The sequence below is a fragment of the Schistocerca serialis genome, chromosome 7 (assembly GCF_023864345.2).
Source record: "Schistocerca serialis cubense isolate TAMUIC-IGC-003099 chromosome 7, iqSchSeri2.2, whole genome shotgun sequence".
NCBI lineage: Eukaryota > Metazoa > Arthropoda > Insecta > Orthoptera > Acrididae > Schistocerca > Schistocerca serialis.
Window position 1 is genome coordinate 309,851,775 of NC_064644.1, and position 18,542 is coordinate 309,870,316.

Genomic DNA, 18,542 nt, shown 5'->3' on the forward strand with positions numbered 1-18,542 from the left:
TTGGGCACTGCCACACACTGCACATCTACAAGTTATGTCACGTCCCGCATAGCACAAAGATTCAATGTAGGTCAGAACTTAGGTTTGACAACACTCTTAGGACACTATCAATTTTCCAGCATTTATTCACTGTTGTTATATGCATGAATCCAATTTTAATCTAAATAGGCCGCTAGCTGCTTCAATTCTGGCACTTTTTTTTATGAAACAATATCACCTCGTTTATTTTTATTATTCTCCTTTTAGAAATCTCTGCTTGATAAAATATTTATGTATATCATCAACGGAATATGTACTGCATTAACTTCGCTGTTTCTTCTCTGGGGTAGACACTGCATTTCCACTCATCTCAGTATCATGATTGTTCTGCTGCAATTTGCACAGCGCAGACTTACTCAGTTTTAATATTCTGGTTACACATTCCATCAGCTTTTCCTATACAATTGTAATTTCTTTCTTCTCCTCACTATCAATATACTTAACGATGTTAACAGCAAGCACACACTGCTCCCAAAGACACTTTCCAAGCTTCCCCATGGCTGCAATGCACACCACTCTGGACTGGAATTTGGCTCACTTAGTCATGTGCTCAAGTCATTTCTACTACCTGCAGACCTATGGTTTGGTTTTTTGGGTAATACATTCTGCAATTGATGTGACCCACCAACTCAGTCATTTGGGCAGACTGCTAATGTGCTTCAAAGCACAGTAAGCAAGTTCTGAAGTCCAAAAATGACAAAAGGTCGGGTAGATTATTAATATATCCTTTGATTTGTTCATATGTCACTAAGTTCATTTAGTAGTTGGAAAAAACTTCATATACTCCCCTTGGATGAGGCACCTAATACACAAGAACCTTGAGAAATTGTAGAAAATACACACAAGCGAGGATGGGTATATATGATTTACAAATACGGCTATCCCACAGTTACTCCTATTATTCTGATGCCATCCTTTCAATGATGATTTACATGGGTCAACCACATGGTGTGGTACCACCCCATCTCCTTTGACCCATGATATAACGTTGTGCGACATTATTGGCATCTTTGAAATGGATTGTTTTTGCAGAGAGCATGTTGGAGTAAGTGTTGGTGCACTCTAGCATGAAATGTTTATGTTTCTAAATTGTTTGTGAGTGATGTTAATGTGGCGTTATACTTAGTGCTGTGTGGTACTCAGTGTTTTGGGAATTTGTATTTTTTGGCTTGTCAATGACTTCTTTCAATGTTGTTAGTTATTGGCCAACGTTGTTTTTTTTCTTTTTCTTTTTTCTTTTTTTTCCAGTTTTGGAATTGTTGGTTTATTGTATTGTTAATGGTTAGAAATTTAATTTTGTTTGTATGTTGTTTTATGCTAGGTGTGGATCCTAAGACTAAAATTATTAGTTGTTCATTAGTTGCTGCTATGGGTGAGGACATCGCTGCTAGGATTAAATTTTTCTAGTTATATGGTCTCTTGGCAGCGTCTTTGAGGTGTCAGCAGTCCAAGGAATTTGTGAAATTAACCAAGGTCACTGTTTCGTAAACCAGGGACGAGTACACATAGAGTACGGGAGTCGCAGTATTTGGAGGGTATTAGGAAGGGCTTCTGGTTTGAGATCTCTATTATGGTTGTAAAAGACACTGTTTGGCTAACTTTTTATTGGTGTTCTCATTTATCAATTCAGTTTTGTTTCCCTGACATGTCTAGTTTAGATTGGTTTTCTTTTTGTCATGAGATTTAGTGGGTTTCTGGGGCGTGCAGGGGTAGTTGTTGAAATTGACGAATCTGCATTTGGGAAGTATGGAAGAGGCAGTGGTGCTGTGGATATCTGGGTCTGGGGCTGTTGTTCCAGGTGCTGAGTTTTGATGTGGCTTTTTAAAGATTATGCAACAGGGGCTTACACCCATACTACAGATACTACAGAGGATGTATTGAGAGGCTGTGAAGTTTTTTACAGGGAGAACAAAAGGGTGCTCTTCTACCCTACAGTCTCATCTTGATGGGTATTTTTAAAGGAAGAGTTGGCCTGACATTTACTGTCTTGTCCAAAGGTTGTTAGTTACATTTGTGGGCGGGGGAGAATTGCCTAACATCTTTCAGAGTATTGCGTTAGGGAAGTGGTTTTTTGTGGTGGTGCAGGAAATTAGGCTTGTGTTAGTGCGTTTTGTTTGTGTTGGATTTTATTTATTTTCCAAAGTTGTGAATGATATTCACTTTTTTTGTACAGGTATTGTGTTGGGAAAGGGAATTAGCTGGTTATTTTAGATTTTTAAGTGTATACACGTGTACATGCGTGGGCGCGCGTTTTCCTTTTTTTTTTTTTTTATCAACCTATACAATCTGTCAGCTGACTTTGGCGATAAGAAAATTGTTATGGTTTTTTGTTCGATTGTACAAAATGTAATGTGTTTGTCAACATACATAATTTTCTTTGAGGTGTGCATATCTAAATTGATGTTGAAGCAGGTTTTTCATGATTTTATGGTTTGGCTTGGTAGCTGAAATTCATATTTAATAGTTTATAGTGTTGATAATCATGAAGTACGTTGTGGTTATTTTCGTCTTGTTATGTTTCAAGAATAGTCAGTTCTGCTAGTTGTGGTTTGTTGGTATTGTGTGCTTTGTTTCGAGCTGTTTAGTTCAAGTGAAAGTATTGGTACTGGGTTTTTGGAGTTATGTGTGGATTTGTGGTTTCGTGGACTCTGAGCTATATATATTATAGAGGGAAACATTCCACGTGGGAAAAATATATCTAAAAACAAAGATGCTGTGACTTACCAAACGAAAGCGTTGGTATGTTGATAGGAGACGATAAAAAACACACACACAAATTTCAAGCTCTCACAACCCACGGTTGCTTCATCAGGAAAAAGGGAAGGAGAGGGAAAGACAAAAGGATGTGGGTTTTAAGGGAGAGGGTAAGGAGTCATCCCAATCCTGGGAGCGGAAAGACTTACCTTAGGGGGAAAAGGGACAGGTACACACTTGCACGCGCGCCCCCCCCCCCCCCCCCCCACACACACACGTCCATCAGCACATTTCTCAGGTTTTTGTTAATTACAGTTTAGTCGATTGCTGAGGTCTTTTTTCATAGATTTCTGCATTAGTATTTGTCTTGTTATTTCTTTATTATTAGGATTGTCGTATTTTTAGTTTGTCCCCAAAACAAAGCCCCCTAATGCCTCTACTTATCCCATTAGTTTCACATTATCTCTACAATTAAATAGTTGTCATATTTTTCATGTGTCTTCTTGCATGTAATGTGTGATGCCACTGTGTACACTTTAAACAGTGGTATCCAAAACCCAACAATCAAAAACACATTGAACAGTAGTGGTTGTGTTGGGTTGTTTTGGGGATGGAGACCAGACAGTGAGGTCATAGGTCTCATCAGATTAAGGAAGGATGGGGAAGGATGTCGGCCGTGCCCTTTCAAAGGAACCATCCCGGCATTTGTCTGGAGCGATTTAGGGAAATCAAGGAAAACCTAAATCAGGATGGCCGGATGCGGGATTGAAACAGTAGTGGTAAAGTGACCTCACAGAAAATGGTATTGACCCACAGCCAACTACATAGCTTACAGACAGACAGAAAATCAATAAACATAACTTCTTACACAAGAACTCAACAGGAAGGAATTTGAAACTAAAAGAACACTGACACAAGGATGAAAACATGCGCAAAGTGAAACACGGACGAAGTTTTGGGAAGATAAAAAGAAAAAGAAAGCCAGGTTCCATGTGCTTCTTAGAGGGCAAAATGCATATATAGCGGAATCTGCCATGTTGATGACATCATGTGTCAAAACTGATGTGTGGTACTGTAGTCTTTGAAGGGTGGTCATTGGGATTCAAATGCATACACCAGACTCTTGCTAATCTGGCGAATCCTGGTACAGATGGGTGCTGGATTAGCAGAAGTGTCGGATTATTGAGAGTCTGAAATCTATTTTATTCATTTATTTTGAAAACATAGGGGATAAAGTACTGTACCTTATTAAACCAAAGGATACAATTTTAAAACAGAGGATATACTTTATTACATCCAAAAATACATTAATTTCCAAAGAAAACTTAGTCCTTGACTGTATACTGTACATAATTATACAGTTGTATTACTCACTATGAAACATGTCCCTAATTTTTAACTGTCACAATGATGATACGCGATGGTGGCATGCTCTATCATGCAACTGCTTTACAACCATTACAAGGGTACTGCATGTATCTGGTTGTCGCATAATGTATTCCAGGAGGAACTCGGTAGCTTCAGCACCAGCAGTGTGAGAAATCTTCTTGCTCTCTCCTCCTGTGTCCTCTTCTCCATCACTTTCATCATTACTTTCTTGCACACTTTTGATTATTTCTTTATCTGTCAAAGTTTGGCCCATGTTACAGTTTTCCTCATTCAGCCACTAAGTATCATATCATCATCAATTTCTTCTCCTCCTGGAAGGTTGTGGAACATTTCAGTGTACAAAGTAATTGATAATTCTGAACTGACCGGCTCATCGCTGTCACTCACTACTGGATCCAACTCGGCATTAATGGATGGCCACAGTTTTCTACAGCTCTTTATTATGGTAGCACTCTCCACTTAATCCCATGCTACAGCTGCTTGGAAAACAATATCATGTATGTTAATTGCTTTCCACACCTTCAGCATAGTCTCGATAGTCATTTTCACTTTCGTTCAGCAAGGAGACGAGAAGTAAATGTTGATAATGACATTTAATTGATTCTCAAATTCCCTGGTCCGTGGGCTGAATTAGGGCTATCACACTGGATGGGAGAAAGAGTGCTTGTATACCATCAGACTCTAGAGAAACATCTGAAGGATGACTGAATGAATTGTAAATTATAAGGATAGCTTTCAGTGGAAGCTTTTTCTTCTTTAGCTCTTTTCTCACTGCTGGTACAAACGTTTCATGGAACCACCGAGAGAATATCTGTCTGTCCATCCACACTTTCTTCTGAGCACAATACTGTATTGGTAGAGTACAGTCAGTGTGTTGAAAACAACATGGATGTTGGGATTTTCCAATAACCATAAGCAGTAGTTTATGACTCCCATTTGCATTACAACATGCCATTAATGTTATGTGCTGTTTCTGTTGCTTGTAACCACAAGATTCCTTCTCGTTCTTGGCAGCCAATGTTTTTGAAGTAAGCATCTTGTAAAAGAGTCCTGTTTCATCAGCATTGTACAAGGCATCAGCAGTTAAATCTTCTTCCTCTATTATCTTCCGTATCTTGCTTACAAATACATCAGCTTCCCTATTGTTAGCTGAGCGACTTTCTCTAGTGATTGTCAGCTGGCTAATGACATGTCGTTTTTTCCAGTTTGATAGCCAACTTTCGCTTGCTGCAAACAAGTTGCTACCGCCAAGTTGTTTGTTAAATGCAGCTGCTTTTTCGTTTATAATCGGGCCACTGTCTGGAATTCCTTTACTGTGTTGTTGTATGAGCCATCTATAAACAGCTATGTCCAATTCTTCATTCCCACTCTTTTGCATAACCTTCTGTTTTCCCAACTCACTATCCATTCGTGTTGAGTACTGTCGAATATCATCATCTTTCTTTTTGATGTTATAGATTGCTTGAGGTCTAGTGTAACATGTTTCCTTTTAGAAGACATGATTCCAAACTGTAAAGAAAGCTACAATTTCAAATACACTATATGAAGCATTGTTTACTTAAGCATTGTTACGCACAATAGTTCATTGTCCATGTATTTTTGGATGTGCACTGGATTACTGAGAGGCCGGACTACTGAGAGCTGTATTAGCAAGAGTCTAGTGTAGTTGTATTTTCAACAGCTAACAGATTCAGTTGTGCACACAATTAAGTATGTTTACCTGTACACGGGCACCTTAAACGGAAGTTTCTTAGACTTTATGTACAGTTTTTTCCACTGCGTGTTTGCCTTTTGTAGGTGCGGTGGAGAAATACAGCTCACGATGCAGGCTTTAAGAAATCTGTTGGCATGGAGAGATTATGGACTGCTTTATATGGTGCAATTTTGTAAGTGAACTTGCCTGCCTCTCTGTCAAGGTGTATTTTCAACAGTTTATGCAAACAACATTAACAGAAAGATGATGATTGAGGGGATTTCAAGATTGCAGTTGGTCGTCATAAACTTCACTCCACAATATTTCAACTGGACACCTTCAGACGAGCCATCGAAGACTGACAAAGATGTTCTCCACACCGCCTTATATATTGTGCTGATAGTATTGCCACACATGCATCAGTCATGGTGGCAGAAGGACCACACCGCCCGGCGGCAGCGCCCTCACTGGTGGAACTGCAAAGATGAGCTGTCTTTGGCATTGCCACTCGAGCAGTCGTCCAAGTATTCTGGCGTCTTTGGAGAAGACAGGGTTCCATGCATTATCCAACTGGTAGCCACTGTCACGATTCATTAGATTTTCTGCGATGCATATTTCAATGGACTCTTTTATAATTGAGTCCCAAAAAGATATTACTGTGGCCAAAACTAATGTCTTGTCATACTCCATTGAATGTTCCTTGGAGATACAATGTTCACAATTGCAGACTTGCTGGGTTGCAGAAGATGAGTGCAACCATTACATTCAGTGTGACATTCTTCCACTGTGCATATTGTTTGTCCTATATAGGGCATACCACACTGGTAAGGTATTTTGTAAATTCTTACCTTCCACAATTCAAGTTATCCATCACTTATCCCTGCAGGTCCAAAATCTTAGATTGGTGTGTGGAAAAGTACTTTCACTTGGAAATTACTACAGATCCTTGCTATTTTGAAGGAAATAGTTCCAACAAAGGAAAGAAAAGCTAGGGACTTTGCTGGTGTGAGGACTGTATTCTCTGAATGCCTCTCCCCTCAGCGTATGAGCTTTGTTTAAACACCTAAACTATTTTTACTCCTTTACAAAATAATGTGGCACTGAAACTTCCTGGCAGATAACAACTGCGTACCGGACCGGGACTTGAACCCATAATCTTCCTTTCCCAGGTAAGTGCTCTACAGCTGAGCTACTCAAGTATGACTCACGCCCTGTCCTCACAGCTTTACTTACCTCATCTACTACCTTCCAAACTTTCCTGAGGTCCCCCTCAAAACTTGCAGGACTAGCACTCCTGTAAGAAAGAATATTGTGGAGACATTGCTTACCCACAGCTTGGGAGACATTTTCCGAACGAATTTTTCACGCTGCAGTGGAGTGTACACTGATATGAAACTTCCTGGAAGATTAAAACTGTAAGCTGGACTGGGACTCAAACATGTGATCTTTGCGTTATCTGGGTAAGTGCTCTTCTGGCTAAGCTACCCAAGCATGACTCATAATCCATCCTCGCAGCCTTACTCCCACCAGCACTTCATCTCTCTTGTTCCAGGAGTGCCAGTCCTGCAAGTTTTACAGGAGACCTTCAGTGAAGTTTGGGAGGTAGAAGATAAGGGACTGGCAGAAGCGGAGCTGTGAGGACAGGTAATGAATCGTACCTTGATAGGTCAGTCAGTAGAGCCCAGGTTTGGGCCTCGATCCAGTGCACAGTTTTAATCTGCCAGAAAGTTTCACATCAGCTCACACTCTGCTGCAGAGTGAAATATTCATTCTGAAAATGTGACACTTTCACACTAAATTAGGTGTTGGGAAGAACATTTCATACAAACTTTTGGGGAATAATATTTTATCCTCATTTACTAACATGGCAAGACTACAATGTTGCATTTGGGAAGACATCCACAATTTGATAGGACTGGATCTAATGGAGACTAACATTCCCTTAATTTATTCTGGAAATACTGCTGTGTTTAAAAATCAATGAAAAAGCTGTTGTTCACTACACACATTCCTCCCATCAGTGGACAAACCCTTCTTAAACTCTCAGTTCCAGAAAATAATATCTTTGCCTGGAAAACTTACACCATGTTTTACAACTCTGCCATAATCTGACATCAGTATAAGTGTTTCATTTGAAAACAAGATCATTTATTGGAAAGCGACACATGGTGTTTGGTACTGCTTCAGTTGGAAACAATGCATACTACACTGCTGAATGAAGAGTATTCTCATTTTTACTTCCCAACACCATGTGATTTATGAAACAACACAAATTCACCCAGCAGAAGATCTCATTAGTAGATATAAATCATTTAGGAGTAAAGAAGACCACTACTGGTGCACATATTGTGACCAAAATCAGACAAAACTGGGAAAGACTCAAGAACCCATGGAGACTGGCCATAACATCAATAATCAGCCACCAAAGAGTAACAGTTAGACAACAAGAGAGAAAGTCAGACAATGGAGATGGCACAGCAGAATAACAAGTCCAGTGAGCAAACCAAGGTCAAAAACCAAGACAATGATGCATAGTGAAAGCAATACTGCACAGAAATCAGAGTTGACTGTCAAGTTCCTGCTCTGCTGGCTTTAAAGGGAAGCTGTGACTGTCAACAGGCTTTCATATCATGTGTGTCTCTGTGGCGGGTGCTCATGGTGGAAACAGCAGCACCTGCAGATGCACCTTAGCGGCTGTCATTGATTCCAAATCATCCAACAACCTTCAAATATGCCGTGTCAGGATACCATATCCCCCTGAAAAGGGCTTGTAGAGCAGGAAACACCCTAGCTGAGGCTGGGGAGGGCAAACAGGTGGCACAGGGCGAGGTCCAGGAAAATACTGGGGGACCCCCCAACATGCTGAGAGACTGGCTGACTGGCCCAGAGTGTCAACAGTGAGCCACCAGGAAGCAACAGGTGGACAACAAAAGAGAAAGACAGACAACGAACATTGCATGACATAATAACAAGTCCAGCAGGCAAATCCAGGTCGAATATTAAGGCATAGTGAATTCAGAACAAAGACAAAGATGTGTAGTGAGATCAATATTGCAGTGCAGAGAAATCACAACTGACTGCTGAGCCACTGCTCTGCCGGCTTTTAAAGGGAAGATGCAAACATCAATAGGTCGGCACAGTGGCCACACTCTGCAGTGGTACTAGCAGTGCCAGCAGCCACAGCGGTGCGGCTAGCGCCTGTCATTGATTTCCATACTAATCTGCAAGCCTTCAAACACACTGGGCTGGGATACCAGCCTCATGCATGGTGCTGGATGGATGCTCATCATCAGGATTGCATTTTGGGAGGTGGCTTGGGATGGGGTAGGGGTTTAGATATTTTGGTTTCCAAATCCGTGCATCCTGTATTCTGTTACTTTCAGCCACTAGACTCCAACAGCATAAATGAATTTGAAATTTGTCAAGCCCAGGAAGTGTTCTTATAGATTTCAGCAATTTTCAACAAGATCCTTCAGTAACACCAAACACCTGATCCCTGCAAAGATTAGATTTATACTTACTACTATTTGCTGTGATTGTCTACCATGGTGTAGTGTTCATGACTGCTGACCAGGGACGTTTCAGTCACCAGTCTGGTTCATATCTACGACAGTTATTTATCATTTAACATTTGTGATTCTGGGAATTAACGTACTTACTGAGTATTGTACTTTCTAGAACACACTATGTATGTATAAACAGGAGAACTTTGGCACAGAGAGGCAGTTCAACTTCATGTGTACCTGCCTCTGCACTCCATAAATGTTCTTTCAGTGAGAACTGTTAGTTACTGTTGATGACCCTTCTCTCGTAATTAGCACCAGATTGTTGATTGTAAATGAAATAGTTTATTAGAGATGCATTAACGTGACTTCAATAAGGATTGCAAAAGTCATCATCTCTATTGGCAGAACCCTAGTACAAACAATACCTTCCTAATATGGTCTGTATAGTTGAAGTACCAATGAATACAAAATCACTGGTTGGCCAGAAGCACAGAAGCATGTCAAGAATCTACAATTTTTTTGAGACATTGGCTAGCGTGTGCATATCAGTGTGTGTGTGTGGGGGGGGGGGGGGGGGCGGGCGCACACACACGCGTGCACAGAGACATTGGTTGGTTGATTTGGGGGAGGGGACTACGCAGCAAATCATTGGTCCCATCGGATTAGGGCAGTATGTGGAAGGAAGTTGGCCATGGCCTTTCAAAGGAACCATCCTGGAAATCGCCTAAAGCGATTTAGGGAAATCACAGAAAACCTAAATCAGGATGGCTGGATGCAGATTTGAACCGATGTCCTGGCGAATGCGAGTCAAGTGTGCTAACTACTGTGCCCCCTCACTCACAGTGCACCTGTGCTCAAGCACATGCAGGCACGCACGCCCGCCCGCCTGCCCACCCACCAACCCGCCCACACACACACACACACACACACACACACACACACACACAGACAGACAGACAGACAGAGAGAGAGAGAGAGAGAGAGAGAGAGAGAGAGAGAGAGAGAGAGGTAGGTCTATGTTCCTACATTATAGACAAATGGCATGCTCACAAACCCATAAAGACCTTCAGGATTAGAAAAAAGTAGTCACTACACGTTTTCCTTTTTTTTATAACTACAAAGAAATTGAACCTTAAGGCTTTATAGAGGCAATTCTTTGGTTTCCTTGGGCAACACTGCTGAAACAGATCTTTTTTAACACATGAGAAAGTGAGTAACATTTTCTTTGTAAAACTTTATACTGGTACATTTTTTGAAATATAATCTGCTTATCATGACACTGGTTTGGGTCGGATGATCAAAAATGTTGCAATATGCATATGAAATGTGTCTAGGTTTTGAGGCATACTTGTTTTATACAGTTAGGCTACTTCAGTACTGATAGAAAAGAAATATGGGGGCAATCTGCAGTGTAATAAACTCTGAAGAAAAATTTCAAAAAGCGAGAATCTCTAGTAAAGCATTCATTTCAATAACTGGTTTCGGTAAGACTACGTTAGGCCTATGACCTTTGGATCTACAACGGATGGAACCAAATTGGCAGTGTAATAGGTTTACATGTTGAGTACAATAATGTACAAAGTTAAATGTCCATAAACTTAGAAAAGTAACAGCTCAGCAAATTCACATTATCTCCTCTGTCTGTGCTATGTACCGTGTCACATCAAGAATAAGCACGTGAAGATCAAAAAAGATCGTTGGATATCAACATGTCAAATTTAAAGTAAATAAAGAATAGTGTACTGTGACAAGAAGGTGAGCATTGGGTTGAAAGGGAAAGTGTACAAGTCGGTGGTAAGGCCTGCTATGACATAAGGGGCAGACACATGGCCAATCCCAGTAGCCCAGGAAAGGAAGATGGAAGTTGCAGAAACGAGGATGCTGAGGTGGATGTGTGGGGTAACAATGAAGGACAGGATTAGAAATGAATTTGTTAGAGGAGCTGTGAAAGTGGGACCCATGGGGAAAAAGATACAAGAGAGCAGACTAAGGTGGTATGGGCACTAACATAGAAAAGGGGAGAGTATATTGGAAACAGAGTTGAAGATATAAAGATTGAAGGAGTGAGAAAGAGAGGAAGACCGAAGATGAGGTGGAAGGATAAGATATCCGGGGACCTAAGGGAGAAAGGATGGAAGAAGGAAGAGGCAATGGATAGAATACTATGGAGGAGAAGGATCCAGAAGAGAAACGCCGACCCTACGTGATGCGGGACAAGGCGACGATAAAGAAAGAATAGTGTACTGCATATACGTGCTCATGCTCACATAATAAAAGAAACAAGCATGGAACTATTTCTTGAATTCAGAAATCCCGTAACATTGACTTGTGGGAAATTTTAGGTGGCAATTATAATCTTATTAGTGCCAATGGTAAAGTTAGTTAGTTGGTTGCATGTTTCATTGATCAATCGCACGGTATGGTAACTGTTATGATGTGGAACATGTCAAGTGCACAAGCATATGAAACAATATATAAATTAATAGAGGGAAACATTCCACATGGGAAAAATATACCTAAAAACAAAGATGATGTGACTTACCAAACGAAAGCGCTGGCACGTCGATAGACACACAAACACAAACATACACACAAAATTCAAGCTTTCGCAACAAACTTGTTGCCTCATCAGGAAAGAGGGAAGGAGAGGGAAAGACGAAAGGATGTGGGTTTTAAGGGAGAGGGTAAGGAGTCATTCCAATCCCGGGAGCGGAAAGGCTTACCTTAGGGGGAAAAAAGGACAGGTATACACTCGCACACACCCTCATATCCATCCGCACATACACAGACACAAGCAGACATTTGTAAAGCCTTTACAAATGTCTGCTTGTGTCTGTGTATGTGCGGATGGATATGAGGGTGTGTGCGAGTGTATACCTGTCCTTTTTTCCCCCTAAGGCTTTACAAATGTCTGCTTGTGTCTGTGTATGTGCGGATGGATATGAGGGTGTGTGCGAGTGTATACCTGTCCTTTTTTCCCCCTAAGGTAAGCCTTTCCGCTCCCGGGATTGGAATGACTCCTTACCCTCTCCCTTAAAACCCACATCCTTTCGTCTTTCCCTCTCCTTCCCTCTTTCCTGATGAGGCAACAGTTTGTTGTGAAAGCTTGAATTTTGTGTGTATGTTTGTGTTTGTGTGTCTTTCGACGTGCCAGTGCTTTCGTTTGGTAAGTCACATCATCTTTGTTTTTATATAAAAGATGCTGTGACTTACCAAATGGGAAAGTGCTGATTAATATTTCTATTATTTACCCCATTCCCTTAAATGGTACAAAATGCATATACTATATTTATACACTCCTGGAAATTGAAATAAGAACACCGTGAATTCATTGTCCCAGGAAGGGGAAACTTTATTGACACATTCCTGGGGTCAGATACATCACATGATCACACTGACAGAACCACAGGCACATAGACACAGGCAACAGAGCATGCACAATGTCGGCACTAGTACAGTGTATATCCACCTTTCGCAGCAATGTAGGCTGCTATTCTCCCATGGAGACGATCGTAGATATGCTGGATGTAGTCCTGTGGAACGGCTTGCCATGCCATTTCCACCTGGCACCTCAGTTGGACCTGCGTTCGTGCTGGACGTGCAGACCGCGTGAGACGACGCTTCATCCAGTCCCAAACATGCTCAATGGGGGACAGATCCGGAGATCTTGCTGGCCAGGGTAGTTGACTTACACCTTCTAGAGCACGTTGGGTGGCACGGGATACATGCGGACGTGCATTGTCCTGTTGGAACAGCAAGTTCCCTTGCCGGTCTAGGAATGGTAGAACGATGGGTTCGATGACGGGTTGGATGTACCGTGCACTATTCAGTGTCCCCTCGACGATCACCAGTGGTGTACGGCCAGTGTAGGAGATCGCTCCCCACACCATGATGCCGGGTGTTGGCCGTGTGTGCCTCGGTCGTATGCAGTCCTGATTGTGGCGCTCACCTGCACGGCGCCAAACACGCATACGACCATCATTGGCACCAAGGCAGAAGCGACTCTCATCGCTGAAGACGACACGTCTCCATTCGTCCCTCCATTCACGCCTGTCGCGACACCACTGGAGGCGGGCTGCACGATGTTGGGGCGTGAGCGGAAGACGGCCTAACGGTGTGCGGGACCGTAGCCCAGCTTCATGGAGACGGTTGCCAATGGTCCTCGCCGATACCCCAGGAGCAACAGTGTCCCTAATTTGCTGGGAAGTGGCGGTGCGGTCCCCTACGGCACTGCGTAGGATCCTACGGTCTTGGCGTGGATCCGTGCGTTGCTGCGGTCCGGTCCCAGGTCGACGGGCACGCGCACCTTCCGCCGACCACTGGCGACAACATCAATGTACTGTGGAGACCTCACGCCCCACGTGTTGAGCAATTCGGCGGTACGTCCACCCGGCCTCCCGCATGCCCACTATACGCCCTCGCTCAAAGTCCGTCAACTGCACATACGGTTCACGTCCATGCTGTCGCGGCATGCTACCAGTGTTAAAGACTGCGATGGAGCTCCGTATGCCACGGCAAACTGGCTGACACTGACGGCGGCGGTGCACAAATGCTGCGCAGCTAGCGCCATTCGACGGCCAACACCGCGGTTCCTGGTGTGTCCGCTGTGCCGTGCGTGTGATCATTGCTTGTACAGCCCTCTCGCAGTGTCCGGAGCAAGTATGGTGGGTCTGACACACTGGTGTCAATGTGTTCTTTTTTCCATTTCCAGGAGTGTAGATTTATTTATTCCTAGTCACGAATTCATCTATGGTCTAGAAGGAGTTGTCAAGGAGATGTGATTTCCAATTTATTTTTGAAGCTATTACTGCTGTCTGTCAGACATTTTATTTCATCTGGTAGTTTGTCGAAAATTTTTATAGCAGGATATTTTACCCCTTTCTGTGCCAAAGGTAGGTTGAGTAAAGGATAGTGAAAGTCTTTCTTTTTTCTGGTATTATAATCACGAATGTCACTGTTGTTTTTAAACTGGACCATGTTGTTGAGAATAAATTTCATTATTGAGTAAATGTACTGTGAGGCTGTTGTAAGAATTCCCAACCTTTTAAAAAGATGCCTACAAGATGTGAGACTATGAACCCCAGACATTATTCTAACCACCTTCTTTTGAGTAGTGAACACTTTTTGTCTAAATGTTGAGTTATCCCAAATTATTATTCCATATTGACATTAGCGAGTGAAAGTATGCAAAGTATGTTAGTGTACTAATTTCTATATCCTCAAATTTGGCAATTATTCTGATTGCAAAAGTTGCTAAACCTAGTCGCTTTACAAGATCCAAAATATGAATTGTCCAATTAAGATTCTCATCTATATGTACACCCAAAAACTTAGTATGCTCTACCCTGTCTACTGACTTCTGTTGATGTGTTATATTTATTGAAGGAACTGTACTTTTTGCAGCAGAAAATTGGATGTACCGCGTTTTTTCAAAATTTAGAGCAAGTCCATTTGCAGAAAAACAACTAATGACTTTCCCAAAGACCTTATTTGTATCATTTTCAATTGGAGTTCCTTTTACTGGATTAATAATGATGCTTGTATCATCAGCAAACAGTGTCAGTTCAGCTTCCTGTTTCAGATAGGAAGGGAGACCGTTCACTTGTATCAAGAACAGTGGGGGACCCATGATTGACCCTGTGGAACACCTAATTAATTTCATCCCAGTTAGATGAAGTGGCAAAGTTATTTAAATCATTTGACCCATATAAGGAAACTTTTTGCTTCCTTTTCTGTAGGTATGACTTAAACCACTCATACGCCATTCCATTTATATCATAGAATCGTAATATCTATATAACATAATGTCATGGCTCACACAATCAAATGCTTTGGACAAGTCACAGAAAATTCCTATTGGTGACATTTTACTATTTAAAGACTATTATATGGACAGTGAAATTGTATATTGCTGCCTCAGTGGAACAGTATTTTTGAAATCTGAACAGTGACTTACTAAGTATCCCATTACTGTTGAGATGCCTAAGCACTCTTGAGTACATTACTTTCTCGAAGACTTCTGAAAATGCTGTAAGCAAGGATACTGCCCGATAATTATTGACATCTGTGGTGTCCCCCTTTTCGTAGAGGGGCCTAACAATGGCGTATTTTACCCTGTCTGGGAAAATACCTTGAGTTAGTGATGCATTACATATGTGACTCAGAACATCAGCTGTAATTGCTCCACATTGTTTTAATATCTTATTAGAGATGTCATCTACTCCAACAGAACATTTATTTATCAAAGATTTAATACTTTTACTTATTTCACAAGAGGTTGTTCGATGAAAGTTAATCTGACTAAAATTTTTCAAAACAGGCTCTTCCATGTACTGCCTGGCTTTTTCTTTTGAACTGTTCTCACAAATTTTTTCTCCTACACTTAAGAAATGGTTGTTAAATACAATAGCTACTTGTGTACTGTTGGTTAGGATGGTCTCATTCTCTTTAATAGTAATACTACCTACCCCAGTCGTTACTTTTCCTGTCTCCCTCCTAACAAAATTCCATATTGATTGTGTTTTTATTGGCGGAGTTGTTAATTTCTTCTCAAATGTACACATTTCTTGACTTCCTTAGAACTTTTCTCAGTACGTTAGAATAATTTTTATAGTGTAAAACTACTTCTGGATCTTTACTAGTTCTTGCTGTCTCATACAGCTTTCTTTTCCTTTCTGAAGACACTTTAATATCTGTAGTAATCCAAGGTTTCTTTAGGAAATAATGTTCAAAAAGGGATATAAATTTATCAAGAAATATGTTGCGTTTATAATTACCATTTGAAGTGCTCTATAGATACCTGCTTGAGCAACCACACACTTTTACTTAATGGTTTCTGAACTGTACACCCTGTTAGGTTTTGTAAGTTAATCAGTTGTGCATCGTGGTCTGACAATCCACAGGGAAAGCATGTGTGTGTTTTACATCCTCTTTCTGTAAAAATACATTGTCTATTAGCGTGCTACTGTCCTGAGCTATACGTGTAGGAAAATTGATCACTGATTCTAGGTTATATGTTGTTAATAACATGCCTAGTTCACTTTTCTTATCAGAATTATTTAGGAAGTTTTCATTGAAATCACCACAGATTAATAACTTCATCTTTTTGTCTGACAGACAGCATAATAGGGAGTCAAACTTGTTTTATGAACAGCTCCCAGTCTCGTAATGGGGACCTGTACTACATTATCTAGCTATAGTTCACAAGTACAAACCTCAAAGTGCTGATCAACACAAAATTTGCTTACTCCTACAGTTTTGCATTTACACCCTTGTTTTAGGAAAATGGCAACTCCTCCTTTATCCATCCTAGATCTACAAGTGTAAGATGCTCAATTATACCCACTTACACTAACACTATCCATGCCCACAGTTACATCGTGTTCAGACAGAGTGTATCAATCTCATCCTTATTTTTGAGATCATCTAAACACATTAACAGCTCATCTACTTTATTTTTTATTCCTCTGATATTTTGATGAAGTAAGTTGATACTGCCCTTAGCTTTACCCCTTTTTAATGTACATGGAGTTTCTTTTGCTCTATTTATCTTGATTGTCATCTGTCTGGACTTCACCAACTATATAATAGAATGAATACACAACAGTCTTAATTCATGTACCGTAATCTCCATTTGTAAATTATAAGCTATTTACTGTCTTCAATCCACAAAGTAAAACAACTGTCTCAACTGGGGTCACGAATGTAATTATGTTTAGAGGGGAAAAAGTACCTGCAACTGCCCGAAAGTGTAGCTGATAACTGAACATTTAATTCCCTCAGTTTCGATGTGTCACTTCATATGTCTTCTCCATTTGTATATGAAGCTCGCTAAACTTAATTATATAATCAGTGAACTGATGTAACCGTTAACCATGAATTCATTACGAAATCAGAATTTGTTCTGCTTGTCAACTGTCTTCACGAGAAGTGGAATGGATCCAGTGCCTATCCTTTGGAATACCCGCGAAGAATACGCAGGCCTACAAGTTCTTGCTGTAGATCAAATACGCTACCTGCTCGACCACATACAGTACATGAAACAAAAGAGGCACAGTAGTTCTTATACTCACTTTTCTCGATGTTCGATGTTTCAAGTTTCTCGGCGAACTGTCTGTTACATCGTAAAACCGAGGAGTACAGCTGCTGACTCAGGAGCCCTGAAAACTGCCATGCGGCCGCATAATTCGTCAGACGACTGCTAAAATAAAGAGCGCTGTAGATGCTGATGGCGTAAAAATTACCTTTCTGCAAAACATGATAAAGTCGCTTCCAACAAATAAACTATTATTTTCGTCTCCTTCTACTCTCCCTCCCCATATTTTGAAAATATACCCACGCCCCAAAGTTAACATCTGCAAAGTGCTTTCAGTTCAAGATTTATTTTTTCGATCGAACAAGTATAATCGACATGGCCGAATTTAAGAACAAAATTTAAAATGGGAGGACACAATTGTATCAATCAGTCCTTGCTCAGTATTTTAAAAAGATACCAAGTACGATATTTCAACTAGGCACCTGCCAGAAATTGATGTGAACTCTCGAAAACTGTCTCAACGGCACCTGAAGATGTCTGGCAAGCGCGTAGTTGCGACTGGCTCTAATCCTAAACCAAGAGGGAAAATTTTCAAGGTTTGTAAAACTGAACACAATCACGCCCATTGATCCACAGCTCTGACACAATTCGGTTTGCTAGGTATCAAGCGTTCATTTGCGAATGATACGTTGACATTTCATAAAAAGAAGCTTTCCATCTTGTGGAGTTCCAGCATGTACAGCTTACTTAGCCATGTCGTCTACTTTCTAATTTACATTAAATCCACAATGAGCTTTAATACATATAAATATAATTCGCTTTTGTATCCTTATCCATTCATAATACATAGGTCAAACTTTCAGTATATGTTGTCAATGTTATCCGAGAATTTAATCCGTGATAGAGCTTGTAGCGGATCCTTGTAGTCTGACAGAATTACAAAGGATGAGTACTTCAGACTCATGCTACTCTATATCGCTTTTAAGACTGTGTTAGTTTCAGCCATATAATTCGACATGTTTGTGGGTAAGTGAAATTTTTGCGAAACTGAAGATTCAATATGGAACATCCTATTTTATTTTCGTCGTCAGTCTTTAAGCCGTCTGTATATATGTCAATTGTTTGTTTTTATGTTCATTCACTTTTGTTTCCCATATTTTGATTATACCTAGAAAGCCAGCCTTTC

The 18,542-nt window shown here is 40.9% G+C and overlaps 1 protein-coding gene across 2 annotated transcripts in view; it reads right to left on the bottom strand.

Annotated features, from left to right (window-relative positions):
- Positions 1-17,701, bottom strand: part of LOC126412275 (single-stranded DNA-binding protein, mitochondrial) — a 30,544-nt gene extending 12,843 nt beyond the window's left edge. The window contains exons 1-2 of one of the 2 annotated variants that reach the window (XM_050081782.1): positions 17,565-17,701; positions 17,394-17,487 (exon numbers count right to left, since the gene is read on the bottom strand). In XM_050081782.1, the coding sequence (XP_049937739.1) occupies positions 17,394-17,487; positions 17,565-17,675 (205 nt within the window). In that variant the 5' untranslated portion in view covers positions 17,676-17,701. Of the gene's footprint in view, positions 1-17,053; positions 17,197-17,393; positions 17,488-17,564 lie in introns of those variants that run through there. The other variant, XM_050081783.1, reaches the window with a different exon arrangement.
- Between the last annotated feature and the right edge of the window lie 841 nt (positions 17,702-18,542).